The sequence below is a fragment of the Camelus dromedarius genome, chromosome 17 (assembly GCF_036321535.1).
Source record: "Camelus dromedarius isolate mCamDro1 chromosome 17, mCamDro1.pat, whole genome shotgun sequence".
Taxonomy (NCBI): domain Eukaryota; kingdom Metazoa; phylum Chordata; class Mammalia; order Artiodactyla; family Camelidae; genus Camelus; species Camelus dromedarius.
In genome coordinates, this window is record NC_087452.1 from 37,545,722 (window position 1) to 37,562,902 (window position 17,181).

A 17,181-nucleotide genomic window follows, 5' to 3' on the forward strand; every position below is an offset into this window, starting at 1 on the left:
ATACTGATTTAAAAATTTCCACTGTTGAGAAAAATTAATACAAATCAATACATTTTCTCAGCTTTTGATATCATCCTTAATTATGCAAGCTACCATTTCAAATTATTATAGACAATTAAAGTTATGTTTCTTTTCATTCAGGAAAAAAAGCTTTGAGTGACTTTTATTTTTAGGTGGTATTTATGAACATAAATTTATTTTTCATTAGAAATGTTTTTATGTATTTTAAACATCATTGTATTAAAATACAATTGGTGTTTTGGGAATTGTGATTTTCTAATTATAAGAAAGTCATAAGCTCAATATTAGACTTTTGAAAAAACAGGCACCAAGAAAACAAACCCCTACCCTAAATCACCCATCATTTGGGCAGCTAGAGATACCCACTCATATTTTACTTTATACCTTTCTAATCTTTTTTAAAGTACATAATCATATTTCACAATAATGGTATATATGATACATACTATCACAACGTTTAGGAAGAACACTACAAAAATCAACTGAGAAACACAAAACATTAACAAATAGAAAGATCATGTTCTCGGATGAGAATATTAAAAGGTAAAAAAGTTAACTCCCCCCAAATTAATCTGTAGATTTTAAAAACTACCTTACAGTGCGAATTTAAAGCTCTTAGAAGACTTTAAGAATAGCCAAAAATATTTTAATTTATAATACATCTTAATATCTTTTAAAGCAAGCCTTCCTTATTGTTTTTATTTTAAAAATAATTGACAGTATGTAATTGGCACAGGCCATGAGCAATTAATGAAACAAAAGAGAAGAAAAGGAATCATTCCATACTTAAAAATGGAAAATGTTAGAAATGGCATTTGAAATTTGTGAGGAAATGATGCAATAAATAGTAGCAGAACAAGAGGCTAGTTGATTGGGTAGAAAATAAGCTTGGTACCAATTTACCATATTACAAACAACTTTAGGTTCATTAAACATTTAAATGTAAGAAATACTGGTCAAAAATAAAATAGAGATGAGTATTTATATAATCTGGAGGGTGCAGAAAGCCTAGACTTGACACCAAAGGCAGAAACTGCGAGTTATGATATCAACACGTTTAAAGATTGGTTTTTTTTTCCCCTGTACATTTTTGATTTTGTTTGTTTTTGGGGGTGAGGTAATTAGGTTCATTTATTTTATTTTATTTTTAATGGAGGTACTGGGAATCGAACCTGGGACCACACACATGCTAAGCATGCACTTTTTACCACTCAACAGGTTTGAATACAAACATTTAAAACATTTCCATATACTAAGAGAATACAAAGTACACAAAAGCCATCTGTCAAAACAGAAAGGTTATATTGTTTTTACATTCTTTCTCCCAAGATAAAATCTAGATTTATACTGCTAAAAATTTAAACATAATAAATAACACCAAAAAGATATGGGTGAAATTTTTTAATCCTAAAATGGGGAAGGCTTTTCTAAATATGACTCATAACTCAAAAATCATAATAATAAAACTGATACATTTGACTAAATAAAGATATAAAAAGCTCCTCCAAAATAAAAAGTTCCTAAACCAAGTCAAACATAAATGAAAAACAGGAAAAAGTATGGCAACATAAAACAAAGAACAAATATGTTTAATATGGGAAAAGTTCTTACAAATTAAAAAAAAAAAATCCCAGAAGAAAAATGGCCAAAGGACATAAAAAAGTTCACAGAAGAAAATGTAAATGGCTTTTACACATGCTAAAAGATGCTTAACTAGACTCATAAAACAAAAGCAAATTAAAATTAAAAGTCATTTGTAAAAATGTACAGATGGACAAAAATTAAAAAATTCTAATACTGAGTTGTGAGTGTGTGGGGGAGAGAAGTGTCATTTTCATACGATGTTGCTGGGAATATAAATCAAAGCAATCTCTATGTAGGACAATCTGAAAATTCTGCTTCTAAGAATTAATCCAAAAATGCTTGCACATTTGCAAAATGCCTTATGCTCAAGGATGCATAATGCAACAATGTTAAAATAGCAAAAAATGGGAACAAACCAAGTGTCCATCAATAGTGGAACTTGTTGAATAGAGTATAGCCATACAACAGATAATTACATAATTATAAAAAGCAAAACATCATTACATACATGGAAAGGAAACATTCTCTATTATCTATTAAATTAAAAAAAGATAAAAAAAATGGTATGCTATCATTTGTATAAAATTAAAAATACCTAATAGGTCCATTTTGAGAAATGGCAAATAAGTACATCTTATTGGACTAATCCTTCTGCAGTAACAACTATAAACCCAAGATAAAATATAAAAAAATCTGTCTGAAAACATTGGAGAGATATGAAAAGGAGGCAGAATCAGAAGGGAAGTCTACTCTTGGAAAGAGAGGATGACACTGGGTAACAGTCCTGTTTTTCTGGCTTTATTCCTGAAGGCAGGCCTTAGTTGGAACCACTTGGGAAGGCCAAATATTTGCCCTACTGACACAAAGAACCAGAAGGCAAAATTTAGGGCAAAGTCAGAAACTGGGAAGTGAGGTTGGGAATCCTGGAAAGGAAAGAGTCTAAGGCAGGAAGCCCCCAAAACTGCTTTCAACTTGGTCCAAATCTCTAAAACTGACCCTTGAACTATACCTTTGTAAGGCAGACTCCAAACAACTCAGCTAACACTAAAATAACATAGTAAACATTTCTACTGCCTGCTACCACAGGGTAGTAACCTGGAGGCTGAGTCTACCCAAGTTAAAATCTAAGCAAGCAATTACCAGATAGCCCAGCAATGGCAGACCTGGGCATTTATTTCAAAATAGCAAAATTATAGACACGGAAAACATATTAACGGTTGCTAAGGTTACAGCTGTTGGGGTAGGGAGGGAGGTGAGACTAAGGGGCAGCATAAAGAATATCTCTGTAGTGACAGAATAATTATCTTGATGGCAACGGTGGCAACAAAAATCTGCACTTGATAAAATATACAGAACTACACCCACTCACTGTACTAATATCAGATTTCTGCTTCTGATATTGTGCTTTAAGATGTAATCATAGGGGGAAAAGTACTTCTGCAACTTCCTGTGAATTTATAATTGTTTCAAAACAAATATTGAAAAGTACACTAGCATTTTAACCATCTGGGGCTGAAAACTAGAATCATTAAGCAATTACTACCATGGCAAACCTAAAAATTGTTATACGTGGATTCTGGGTATAATTGATACACAAGAGAAAGAAAAAACAAGGTCTTTGGAAAAGACAAATAAGGAAACATTTCTAAAAATTTATAGAAAACCATACATAAAAGCAGAAAAGGGGTAGGCTAGGCTATGTCCTTCCTGTAAGTCAACCTATTTGCCCTCTAAAGTTCCTAAAATGTTAGGTGAGAGATGGATATAAGTTTGTTGATTCCCAAATTTAGGGGACAGATATCTTAAAGACAAGTATTGTTGTCAGGGTCATGTATTTTCTGGAGTTGGTAATCTGAAGCTTACCATGGGATCAGAAGGATAAAGGAATCATTCCCCTTCCCTTAAACAAATCCAGGAAGTAGTACCAGACTAGGAAGCAGCTAAATGATTTTGTGGATTATTTTTAAAAGAGCTAATATTGAAAACAGTCTACATCTTTAAAATATTTACAGTGTTAGAAACTCAGTGTGTTCTGGTAAACGTCTCCTAAAATCTGTCCTTGCAGAATTGAATGGATTAAGTCTTCTCTTCAGCTTTAAGAAGAACAGAGCATAAACTGTTTACTTTTTTAATGCTTTAGAGCAAGGGTTGGCAAGCTATGGCTTGCAGGCTGCCTGTTTTTTGTAAATATTTATTTGAACACAGCAATTCACACTGTTTACATCCCGTCTATGGCTTCTTTCTTGTTACGATAGCAGAGTTGAGTGGCTGCAACAGCAACCACATGGCCCACAAAGCCAGACAAGTATTTACTGTCTAGTCTTTTAAAGAAAAGGTTTGCTGACCTCTGCTACAGAGTCAAGGAACTCTGCTGTGTGACCATGGACAAGATTTTGAGTCTAAGTCTCTGTTTTTTCATCTGTAAAGAGAAATAACAGTACACACCTCATGTGCACTAAAGAATTAATTTAGTAAGTCTGGGTTGTCTATATGCTGTACAGTAAAGGCTTGCCCCTTGACCTGCTCCTCAGAGGTAACTTCTAAGCCCTTGGAATATGCTGCCTGATAAGTGTATCTTTGTTAACCTGGGGGTCTGGGGTCACACCAGATAGTGTACACTAACAGTGTAATTTATGATAGGGGCCTTGAGCCTCTCCAGAGAGTCTATGCTAACAACGTAATTTATGATGGGGAACTTGAGCCACATGGTAACAGGTCAACCTCTGGAGGGACTGGAGACTGAGTGATTAAGGTCAGTCATGCAGGTGGTCAGCCATGCGTAAGTGGCCAACAGAAGCCCTGACCAGGGTTCAGGCAAGCCCCACTGGCTGGCAATATTCTGTGTTGCCATATGTCACTCCTGGGAGAAGCAAGCAGTGTCCACATGACTCTATTGGGAGAGAACAACCAGAAGCTTGCGCCCAATTTCTCCAGCGCTCTATCCTATGTGACTCTATCTTTTGCTGATTTTAAACTGTCTTCTTTCACTGTGATAAATTGTAACCTTGAGTATAACACCTTTGCTAATCTCTGTGAGTTCTTCTAGCAAATTATGGAACCTGAGGGTGGTCTTGGGAACCCCTGAACAGCACTTCCAGATATTACAGATAAGTGCTAAGTCTCCAGCAGTGTCTGGCTGCCATTTAATAAAGCTTCAGTACATACTGGCCCTTACCATCAAACCACTGAGATTCTTATTCACGCTACAGGACACTTTCAGCACTTCAGGACTCCCTTCAAATTCACATTCAATATCCATTCAGCAATCACTTGTGCTATTACTCTGTAGCAGCCACACTGCTCTTGGTGCTAAAGATTCATTTGCAAGCAAAATGGACAAAAATCCTTGCCTTCATAAAGTCTCATTCTAGCAGGAGGAGGCAAACATAAATAAGCAAATATATATAGAATGTCAGACACTGTTAAGTACCAGAAAGGGGAATATGAAATGTTGGGAGAAGGGAGAACACTGGAATTTTAGGTTGGCTGGCCAGGGGAAATCTCCCTGAGAAGATGAAATTTGAGCAAAGAAGTGAAAGAAACAAGCAAGTTAGCTGTATCATTTTTTAGGAGATAAAATGGCAAAGGCAAAGGCCCTGAAGCGGGAGAGGGCCTGCTGTGTTCCAAGAGCAGCAAGGAGGCTAATGTGGTCAGAGCAAAATGGGTAAGGAGAGGAGCTGAAGAGGTCAGAGAGGTAACGAGGTGGGGAAGGGTAAAGGCAATAGATACAGGGCCACGCAGGTCACAGAAAGGACTGTGGCTTTGAATCAGAGTATTAAAAGCCATTGGAGAGTTTGAAGCAGAAGACTGACATGACCTAATTTATGCTGTGCTGAGAATAAACTACAAGCGGGCAATATTAGAAGCAGGAGATCTGTTAGGAGGCTGCTGCAGTAATTCAGGCAGGAGATTATATCAGGCTGAGACTGTGCGGTGTGGGCAGGACTGATGGAAAGTGGACAATTTCTAGACATCATCTGAAGGTAAAGCCTGCAGGATTTCCTTATAGTCTGGATATGGAGTGAGAGAAAAAGAAAGTAAGGAAATCCAAGATTTTGAGCCTAAGTAATTTATAGAGCTGCCATCAATAGAAAAGGGGAAAACTACAGGAAGGGCTGGTTTGTGGTAGGAAAGGGGGTATAAAACAGTTCAGTTTTGACCGTATTAAATGTGAGATGCCTAGTTGAACATGCAAGGGGAAAAATCAAGTAGGCAACCAGTCACAAAGGTCTGCAGTTCAGAGAAGAAGTTCAAGCTCGAGATATCAACTTGAAAGTCTTAGCACATAGGTGGCATTGAATGCAATGAGGTTGGATGAGACCATGTAAGGAGCAACTCTAGACAGGAAAAAAGAACAGATGCACAGTCTCGGCCCTGGGTCACTCCAACATGTAGAGATCAGGGACATCAGGAGAGGCCAGCAAATCCAACTGGGAAGTTGCAGACAGACAGAAAACCAGGCACATATGTTTATCCTGGAAGTCATGTGAAAAAACTTTTGATGTTAATACTGGTGACAGATTGAGTCAGACTGAGACTGAACTATGGCCATTAGATTCAGCAACAAGGAGGTCACTGGAGAGTTTAAGAAGGGTAGTTTTGATGGAGGTGAAGACAAATATCTTTGAAACTGGAGGAGAGAAACTGGAGCTAGTGGGTCTAGACAAGACAAGCCTTTGGAGAAACAGGATGACAGCCGAAAAGGAAAATGGGACCATGAAAGGGTTTTTTGGTTTTTATCTGAAGTTGGGAGAAAAGCATGCTTATGTTGAAGGGAATGATCTAGTAACGAAAAGGAGAATTACTGGAGTAGTATTTCGAGAGAGAAGAGGTGGATTCTAGCACATAGGTGAAGAGAACAGCCTTGGCCTGTTCATCCACTGCAGCAGAAGTGAAGCTGGAGTTCTGCAGACAGACGCAGAGGGGTGGGCTAATGTACTGGCAGGAACTTAGGAAGTTCTTTTTCAATTATTTCAATTTTCTTGATGAAGTAGGAACCTAGGCTGTTAGCTGTGAGGATGAATGAGGAGGAATATGGACAAAGAAGAAAGTATGGAATAGTTGCCTAGGAGTCAAATTCTTCAAAAGGTTAATACACATTATCTGGCAGATAACTGACACCCCAAGTTTTCTCCATCTCATACACCAGTGGTGCATTCCAACATCGGCTTATGTTTAGCTCCAATTCCTGTGCCTCTTACATCTGTGGTCGCGTAACTGATGCTTGTATTCACAGCACTCAGGTACTATGACATTCTAAACCTCAATCAAGATCAGATGATATTCAGTAAATGTGTTTAATGAGGCAGGAAAATACCTAACAATTTAGAAAGATTTACATAGGTTTGAGAGGAACTGCAGGATACTAAAAAGCTAAATGTGTAATTAAACAGTACACCCCATTTTCTAAGACAAGTCAAACTCTTAACACTGTGCTAATGCAAAGCAGCCAGCAATATATCCCATGGTCAGAATGCTGTGATTCTTTTCCTCAATAAAAAGGAGTTACACTTGTCATCTGACAGCAGTGTTACCATAAACTTCTATACTTACCACTACTTGGATCAAGAAATTAAAAAAAAAAAAAAAAAAACCAAAAGACTCCCTTGTACCTTTTCATCCAAATCTGAGCTTTTTGTGTGTTCACTGAAGTCCCCCAGTTTTTCATCTTCAGAGGTCTCATTAGTAACTTCTTCTAAGGGAATGTCTGCATCTTTGGAATCATGTTTTAGCTCATTTGCTGAAAAGAAATAATACTCAACTGCAGAAACTTTAAATGACAAAATAACCAAGTCATTTAAAGATTGTTCTAAAAATGAGTTAGAATTCAGAGACTCTTTTAAGTCCAATGTGACAAATATGAAGTAGAGTTTTCAGCAAATTATACATTTATTCCTCCCTCTCTATCAAAATAACTCCATTATATGGTATAAAAAGAATTGCCAGTAAGACAAAATTGAGACGTATCAAGATAAATTTAAGACTCCTTCTTGGTTATGTCCAGCTATTTCCAATATATTTTTAAAACTTGAAAGTTGAAGTAAAATTAACTTTCAAATTAAGTTATTTCCTGTAAAGATCCAGTTACCTGAACTTATGATTAGCTGTTAATTACAAAAAATTTTAAAAAGGACTCGGACTTAAAATGCGGTAAAGCTTAAATATATATTTCAATTTCAAAATAAGATTACAAAAATTGCTAAGGCCAGTTATCTATCTTTTGTAGATAGATACTATCTGTATAACTAAAGATACTAATAAACAACTTATTTATTAAATAACCAACTAAACAATTTCTCAAAATCTGATCTGACAACTAGGCAATTAAAACTGAGGAAAACTGACAAACTGTAAAACGTGCTTAACAGACTCTAAAATGAAAATCTTCCTATTTTAATGAATTCATTTTGACTAGGCCTCAATTGAGATACATAAATAGCTCAATATTGCACGTTGTGCAAATGTTGAATTCTACCTGCTGACAAGGAAGCACAGATCTCTGACTTCATCAACCCAGGATCCAGGACAGGAGGTTCTCTATTACAAAGCAAACAGAGCTTAAACATTAGAATACACTCCTGCAGAACCATCCACTCCTCTTAAACATTATACACTACTGGCTGTAGCAGCTGGTGAACACGAGCTCTAGTTCTCCGAGGTGGGAGTCTGTCCTGGGACAGCACACCACCGAGATGCTCCATCTGGCTCTTTAATCACTTGTGCCGCAACTGTATGGAGCGCTGCCGTCTGAACTCTTACTCAGAGAGAACTGATGACTGCATGTGCCAAGCATTTAAAACACTTTTAAAGTATTACACCAATGTAATATGTTTCCACTTCTACTCTCAAGCGTGTGCATGTACGTCTTGCTGCCAATGGAAAAAGAAGACGGCTGGAAAGCAGTTCGAGTCTGTTTCTGCAGTCTCTGAAGACAACATACGGTCTGAAGGTTATGGTCATGGAGATCAGAGTTAGATCAAGCTGGGTTCAAATACTGTTCTGCCACTTACTGTGTCAACTGTAGCACAATTATTTAACTTCTTTGAGTTTAACCATATCTGTAAAATGAGAATGCCACCTACCCATGAGGTTATTGTGAGGATTAAATGAGATAAAATGTTCTCAAAGCCAATGGCATAGGCTTAACAAATGAAAACTACATCTACAGGAGTCCCTCAAAAACAAATGGCCAAACATTGTTCATTTTTAAAAACTTATGACAAAAATGTATAAAAGTACACTGAATAAAATATAATAAATGTCCATAATCTCACCATTTATTCACTTAATAAGTGGGTTTTATTAAACCTGTCCTACAACTGCTCATTGGTTCAGGATTACTTCCTAGCCAAGAAAGAAAATAAAACATTTTATATATACTGTTCTTTGAGGTCTTTGGAAAACATGAAGTATTTTTTTCCCTCAACATAAACCCTAGAAACAATGAGAAGCTGTTGGAGGAGGCACCTGAGAGGAAGTAACTGCCAGCTGACCTGTGAGCTGGATCCAAGCAATCTGGGGCTCCCCGTCCCCTCCCCCATCCTGGGGATGTGTGTTCTGCCTGTCTTCCCCATGCTAGAAGCTGTCCAAGGACACAGCCTTGATAGTAAGGTGTTGCTGGGACCATCTGGATCGTATACATGGCTGAACCCACTCAAAGCTTCAATGCAAACTTTTGAGATTCCAGGGGACTGGAATGGAGATGTACTCATCTTGCAGCTTCCCAAGACAAGCCGTGTGTGTAAGTTCCCTTGCTTATTAAACCTGTCACCTACCAATCTGGAGTGGTTTGCCTCTTTCTTCGGTCTCCACCTGCCCTCTGCGTGCGTGCGTGCGTGCGTGTGTAGAGGGGGTGGTGAGGAAGTGGGGGCAGTTTCAGATTACATTTAGAAGCCCCTGAGGTTGCAAATTATCACAAGTATACAGTTTAAAGAATGGGAAAATAAAAACACAAACAAGACACATATATACACAAATTTCCTCCCCCAATTCCTATCTCTTAACTCATGTCTACTTGAGTATCTCCATTTCAGTATTTCAAAGGTCTCTCCAAATGAACATGTCTGAATTTGCCCTTATGACCAATATCCCACCACGATCCTGCCTCTTTTCATCAGGGAATTGTAATGCCCTGCTTTGAAATAAGAGAAACCGGATATAATCCTTAACTCCTACCTCTGACCTTGCCCCTATCTGATTGACCAATCTTCACTTTCTAAACCTCTCTCAAATCCACTTCCACTTCTAGCTGAAGTCACCATGTCCTTTTGGTCTAATTATTACAATAGCTCCCTGCTAATTTATTCTCCACACCAGACTATAATGATTTTTAAAATGTAAATCTTATCAAATTCTTTACTTAAAAAGTCCTTCAATGAATCTCTATATGCTCTCAGGATAAAGTTCAAATCCACCATGAATTCTAGTTTATCCAGGATGATCCGTTCATGCCTATTATTCTGGCATAGTGATTATTAATAGCTCCTCATTTCCCTTCTAAATGTTTTGCAATTCCAAAGATCAGTTCCAGGGTTATCCTATTTACAAAGCTCTGCACAACAGACCTTTCTGCATATTCGGTAGCTTCATTTCTCGCCACCTGACCACTAAACCACGGGATGTTATTTCTGACTCTCAGCTGTTACGTGTTCTTCCCTGGGGACCTTCCTATAGGCTATTCCTTCCCCTCACTTTTCTCCTCTGAACTTGTCTTCATCTACTGGCTAGTTCCTACTCATTCTTTAGTGTTCATCTTAAACGTCACTCGGACCAGGAGGCCTTTAACATCTTGCACTTCTCTCACCATATTTTATGTATTTGCTTAATCATCTGCCTTCCTTGCTAGACTAAAAGCTCTGTGAGAACAAGGTTCTGTGTGTTGAGTTGTTCTCCACACATTGAGCACCTAACACCCTCCTGGCCAGACTCTAGGGAGACCCAAATGAAGATGCCCCTTTCCTGTCTAGGAACTCGTAGTATTGGAAGAGGTGCACGTAAAGAAGACATAACATACAGAGATGTGTGCCAAGAGAACTACTGGAACAAACCCCTAGAATAACAACTCAGGTGTGACTTAAAGGACAACTGAATGAAGAGAAAGGAACTTTCAGATAAAGAAACATATGTAAAAGGATTCAAATGTATGACACATTTTGGAAACAGTGAGCTGCCTGCTCTGCTTATCTTTTATTAACCTCTCACCTCACTTTCCTCCCCACCAAAACGGATGCAGAGCCACTAAAGAGCTATACAAAGTCATGCCAAGCAATTTAGACTCTACCCTCAGGTGGCTGAAAGCCACTGGAGCACTGTAAGCAGTCACTGGCAGATCAATTTCTATTTCAAAATATTACTATGGAGGAGGATATACTACTAGAGTTCAAGAAGATTAACAAGGAGCTAACTGCAATAACCCAGAAGGAATATGAATAAGTTGGTAGCAGTGAGAACTGAGAGGAAGGAAAAACCAGGAGAGATATTAAGGTAATAGCAGGAATAGGATAAGTGACAACAGAGAAGAACTGAGGGGTGTTTCTGCAGTTTCTAATTATCCTGAAAGTTACATTCATAAACAGGTACAGATCCAGAAACACAGGAGGTTATTCTTCAAAAAGAACAAAAAACAAAAACAAAAAGCCCAGAAGACATAAATAGGTACAGCAAGTGTACTGCTCTAATTTCAAAGTATTGTGATAGTATTTTTAATATTGCGGGTATAGTTTGTAAGGGTGAGAAACATTTCACTATGAATAAGTTACAAAGGTAAAACTGCACGTCACTTTTGTTAGAAGTAATTTTTGTTTTGAATTTGAAAGACACAAGACACAAAAAATTTAAATTCCCCTAACTAAGAAAAAAATAAACAAAACTGCAATCCCCATAAATATTTTACAGTTTTGCATTACTGGAGTAGAAAGTTACAGTTCTGCCTTGATGGAGCAGAAAGGGAAAAAAAAAAGGGCAGAAGGAGGAAAGGGGAGAAATAGACTTGGGTGAGGCTACAGAACATAGGGATGCAAGAGAGAAAATCTGAGCAAAAAGGAGAGGAGAGTAAGACAGGCTTCTGGAGAATGACACAGATTACAGCAAGTTTATTCTCTACCAGAGCATTTTTCAAGGGGTTGATGAAATCTAATGGGTTGCAACCAGGATTTTTTAATAAAATAGAATAAAATACAAAATATGATAATGCACCACTTACAGTAAGGAAAAAATATTGTTTTTATAAATCTATTATTGTTCATAAATACATAGATTCAGCAATTCCTTCAGTTTCACCTCAGGCCCTTCTCCCCTCAGTTACGTGGAAATAAAATTAAATGTTTTTACTAAAAAATGGCATGATCCAATTTTTCTAAGATTATATCCACATATATGCATAGACAGGTGTCTGGAATGATGCATACAAATTGTGGGTAATTAACTGGTTATTTTGGGTGGTGAGACTTCCTCCCTTTTACACTTTTAATATAGTGAAAATGTATCATTTTTATAAAATCAGCCATTATTCTAAGAAAAGAAAGAATAAAAAACAAACTTTATGCCCAGTTCACATTTGTCTCTATCTTTGGCTGTAGCTCATTGTCAACATCTTGTTAGTTAACAGAGATGTTTGCTCTTGAATGAGGGGTTTGCTCTAGTTTCCTTTTGTATTCCTCAAAAGAAGCACAGTGTAACAAGAGTTACAAGCACTTTTAATAACTATCCTTTATTGACTTCTTACTACTCATCCAGTGCCACACCAGAACCTTTCCCATCCATTCACTGATTTAATCCTCACAACCCTAAGGCAAGTACTTTCCCTTTTCACAGATAAGGTAAAATAATTTACCTAAAAGGTCACACAGCTACTAGGGCAGGAAGATTCAAAAACCTAGGTCAGATTATAAAGGTAACATTCTTAACCACTGATTTTAAAGTAAGACAGGCTTGGGTTCAAATCTAGATTCTGCTACTAGTAGTGTGACCATGGACAAGTGACAACTTGTCATCTTCATTTTTTTTCCACCTTCAAAATAGGCAGATTATCATCCTTCCTCATTACACTATTTTAAAAAATAATATATAAAGCTCTTGGTCTTTCTTTTGGGGTAAGTTATAAGTTCTTGTAACCCCAAGAACATCAGGAAGAATATAACATCACAAATGTTAACTAAAATGTATAAATACCAGAGAAATTTAAGTCATGTAACATTAAATCTTAGTGGAAAGTGTTTTCATGTTTCCTTTTTAGTCTGTTCACAAAACATTCCAATATTCAAGTATTGTGATGTACAAATATAAATCAGAGCTTGAAGAACTACAAAAATCTAGTATAATAGGGCATAATATTAAATAAAATTTGGGGCAACTAGGCAGATCAAGTTCCAATAACACAAAGGTTTATTACTTGGTTCCATTTAGTTGCCTCAGGCAAACTCATTCTCTTCAGGGCTAAATCATCATTTAAAATCATCACCTTAAAAGTAAAACCATGAAAAAATGTTAGACTTTTTCCCTCTGAAAATTAGTTTAACTTTTTATTCTACTTTCAAGTCCTAATTCAAATAAACTTTTCCAAGGCGTCTCTGTCTCCTGAAAAATGAGTTTTTTACCTAACAAGGAAAATGGGTTAAAATACACAGTACTGTTCTTAATAAGTAACTTGGCTGAAATAAGTCTATCTGCATATTGATAATAATTAAAAAAACATATGAAAGTATATTTAATTGACTTTTGAAAGAAGCAATGTAAGTAATTGAAAAGGTCACTTTATAAATCACCATTTAAAATTCTGAACAGCTAATCTGCTCCATCATAATTGCAAGGATATATATATAACTGTTTTATTTCAATCCTAAGTTTTAGCATAATGACATTTCCAGGTCCCAGCAATAATATACTGTATTACATTTAATAAATAACTAGGTTAAAAAAAAATAACGGAGCTTCAATGATCACTGAATAAATTAGTGACACCTAAGAGCAGAAAGTGCGTTTGAAACCCCCAACAATAATCTCCACCAAAAGGTATACTTGAACATGCATACCTCAAGTCATCGCTTGGTTCTTTTTTTCCTGGAAGCTCCACGTGCTTGGAGTCTGTTGACTGGTGCTCTTCAGCAACCTTGGGCTCCTGGCTTATCGTGGGAACCTCTGAAGTAAATGAGAGCTCCCCTTCATTGGAGACTCCAAAGAGGTCCGGGTCATCTTGAATTACATCAATTAAGAGGACATCATCTTCATATGCTTTAAGAATATCTGGAAACCCAACTTTAATTTCTGAGAAGTTCTTAGTCATTTTTCTACCACTAACTTCAGAGGAAACTGGTTTGAATGTTTCTTGTTCATTGGAGCCGAAGGCAGGACTTTTCTCTATATATCCAGGACCACAAGAAGTATTATTCTCAACTGGGAGAGAAATAGCTTCCATATTAGAAACAATATTGCCTGGTTTAGAGATGTGGTTAGATGGTTTATTATTACTAACTTGCGTTAAAAAGCTTGGAGAAATACAGGAATCCTTACTGCCGTATGAGTTGGAACAGCTTTGCATTGGGATTACACTACTTCGTATGCTCAAAGCCTGAGGTCTTGAAGTGTCTTTAGTCCTATTCTGCCATACCTCTGCTCCAGACAAACTGTCAAGAAGTTCTAGGGGACTATATACTTCTCTCTCCGATGACTTGGCATTTATTTTTCTTTTTTCTGTTTTATTCTTAAGCAAAGGAATTTTAAAATTAGTCAGCCGCCCTGTGTTCAATATCTTCACGAAGTCTGGAACCACAAGTGTTTGCTTAGCAATACATGCTTTTCGATGAATAGGTTTGCCTCTGGAGTTATTTGCTTCCTGGCCGTCCTGGGAAGCCACTGTCAAAGTAGGCTTTGTTAAATTCCCTCTATCTTTTTTTTCACTTCCTGTCAAGTTTTGAGTTATGTTCGTTAACTGAGTATCTTCAGTAGGATTAGAAACTACTTCTGACCCACTTCTGCTCGGTTCCTCTGACTTCATTTTTTTATCATCATTGATTATAGGTTCCTTCATAACCATTAAAGTAGGTTCTACTGTAGAGACTGAAGATAAACAATTTAAATCAGAATCCAATTTTTCTCTACTTGAAGACTCACTGTTTGTTTCTGTTATGGAACTTTGTAGCATTAACTTGAAGTCAGTCAAGTGAGTTTGATTTGTTTGGTGCTTAAGAAAATCATCTTGCCTAAAACTTTCCTGAGACTCAGGAAGAAAGTTAAAATTTGACTGTGGCAAGGAAGCCTTTTTCCAACACCAGGCAGATGTTCTAGCACAGGAATAACAAGGCCAAGTTCTTTTGCCAGTCATTGGTATTGTTCTGCGACAGCTTAACTTAGATTCTTCACCTTCATTCTTCAAGTCTTCCCTCGAGGATCTTCTTTCAATAGGGTAGCGATCGCTAGGTGATTCCATTATTGAGCTTTTCATCGACTTAGAACACTCTTCTGGATCCATGCCTTTACATCCTAAGGACTCTGAAGCATTCTTCGTTTCTTCTTTCAAAAGTGGCTCAAGGGTTTTCTGGAACATAGCATTTACGTGATGTTCAGGACTTGGTTTTTTTCCTTCTAATCCTGGAAGACTTAACAAATGATCCGTTGCTGACAGTGAATCATGGTTTACTTTTCTCATAACTTTTAAAGGACTTTTTTTAGCCTCTAAAGTCTCTGCTTCTTTACCTTCAGCACCTGTTTGGCTTTCTGGTAACATCAGCTCAGACTTGTTATACACATTAGAGGACTTCATCTCAATAACCATTTCATCTCCTTTTTCAGATACCTTCATCCTTTTTCTGCGTTTTCTCCCAACATTGCTCTCCTCTACTGAGTTTTTATTTTTTTCACTTAGGAGGCAGGAAAGCGAGCCATTATTTTTACTTTGGTATAAATCATTTTCTTCTAGCAATAACTTATTATCTCCCATTAAGTTTTCTTCAGTTTGTAAAAGCTGAGGAATAGTCGTGTCACTCTTAGCTGCAAGACTCCTAGGACTTTCTTTCTTTAACTTTGAGGTATTTTCTGATACATGTATACATCTACCATCAGGTTTAGGTGCAAGGTTATTTTCATCATTACAACCCTTGGAATGGGGGAAACAACTGCAATTAGGTAATTTTAAAATGGGATTATTTTCTACTCCAGGTGACAAGCTGTTACAAGAATATTTCGGAGTATTCTTGTACAGTTCATCTTGAAATTCAACCGTAATATTTTGTGGAGTCTTATTTTCAGTTATTTCGAGAGGTGGGCTTTCTAAGCTTTTAAGTTTTTTAATTCGAATTCTTCTTTTCATACCTTCTACCAAACCTTCCTTACCCAAAGGCTGCAAGAAAGCCATACTTTGACATTCATTGCATTCCACTGTTTGGAAAGATTCCGAACTGGTTAATGATTCCTTTCTTACCAGGTCAATCCCTGGCTGTAGAGCATCACTTGAGGCTTCAGTAACTTTTCTTTTTTCCTTGGCTGAGCAAAACAACAAAACATACCACAAAAGATTTTATATTGAGGAAGAAAAATTGGTATCACTTAAAATAAAAAACACTGTGAAGCCATCCTTTTTTTTTTTTTTTTAAATTTCCCCAAATAGCTGTATGGAAACATTTATTTGTTTTTAAATCAAAGACTTAATTTCTATTAAAGAACTACATATAAACCTGTATAAGTTCTAAGGCAGCTAAATAACCTCTAGTATTATCATCATATCACACTAGTCAAAGTGGATCACTAAGAGGACCTCCCCTCACAGAACTTCTGACCAAGGGATCTTAACGGGGCAAACGCCTTTTAAGGGAACCCCTGTTTTTTTCCCCCCTTCTCCTGGTCAACCGTGTGTATCAGTAAAGCCCACTCAGATTCAAGGGAAACACTAGAGGCAAAACAAGGATGGAGAGGAAGGGGTGCAAAGGCTAGCAAGGAGTGACCCCTCAGTGCTGTCTTACTCTGTCTTCCGGATTGCAACCGGAGCTCCGCCTCCTTCGCTGCTTCTAGGCCCTGCTGGTCCGACTGGTCTGAAGGGCCCGCTTGGCCGCCCGGCCCCTCCACTCGCCGCCTTGCCGAGGCCTTCCCAGCCCTGGACGCCTCACCCGACTGGTCACTGTTCACCTCTTCTCTCCCAGACGCCCGGGCCACCATCCTCCTCTTTTGCTTGCTCTCCTCACGCGCCCCGGCCTCAGGGCCGCCGCCTCCCGCTTCGCCTGGCCCTGGACGCCGGCCTCGCTTCCTCGAGCCTCGCGTGTCGCCTCCACGTCCCAGGGCCGTCGTGCGGCCCGAGGGCGGTGGCCGCCGCATCTGCCCGGGCAGCAGGTCTGCTCGCAGAGGCCCGCCACTCCCGCTCGCAGGAGCCCACCCGCCGCGCGAAGGCACCTGAAGCCCTCAGTCCCGCCCCGGCGCAGCCCGCCACCTAGGCCCTCGGACCGGAAGCGGAAGTGGGCCCGCGTGGCGCGGCCCGGGCAGGGGTGGGGGGTGGGGTGGGGTGGGGTGGGGGGTGGGGTGGGGTGGGGTGGGGGTGGGGGGGCCCAACGGCGGAAGGTCCGCGAGCCTCTGAGGCCCGTGCCTCTGGGGCCT

General features: G+C 38.4%; 1 protein-coding gene across 1 annotated transcript in view; it reads right to left on the bottom strand.

The window, feature by feature from the left end:
* TOPAZ1 (testis and ovary specific TOPAZ 1) overlaps positions 1–16,969 on the bottom strand; it is a 53,513-nt gene extending 36,544 nt beyond the window's left edge. The window contains exons 1-4 of the mRNA XM_064496652.1: positions 16,557–16,969; positions 13,635–16,080; positions 8,081–8,142; positions 7,218–7,345 (exon numbers count right to left, since the gene is read on the bottom strand). Coding sequence (XP_064352722.1) covers positions 7,218–7,345; positions 8,081–8,142; positions 13,635–16,080; positions 16,557–16,905 — 2,985 coding nt within the window. The 5' untranslated portion in view covers positions 16,906–16,969. The remainder of the gene's footprint in view (positions 1–7,217; positions 7,346–8,080; positions 8,143–13,634; positions 16,081–16,556) is intronic.
* Between the last annotated feature and the right edge of the window lie 212 nt (positions 16,970–17,181).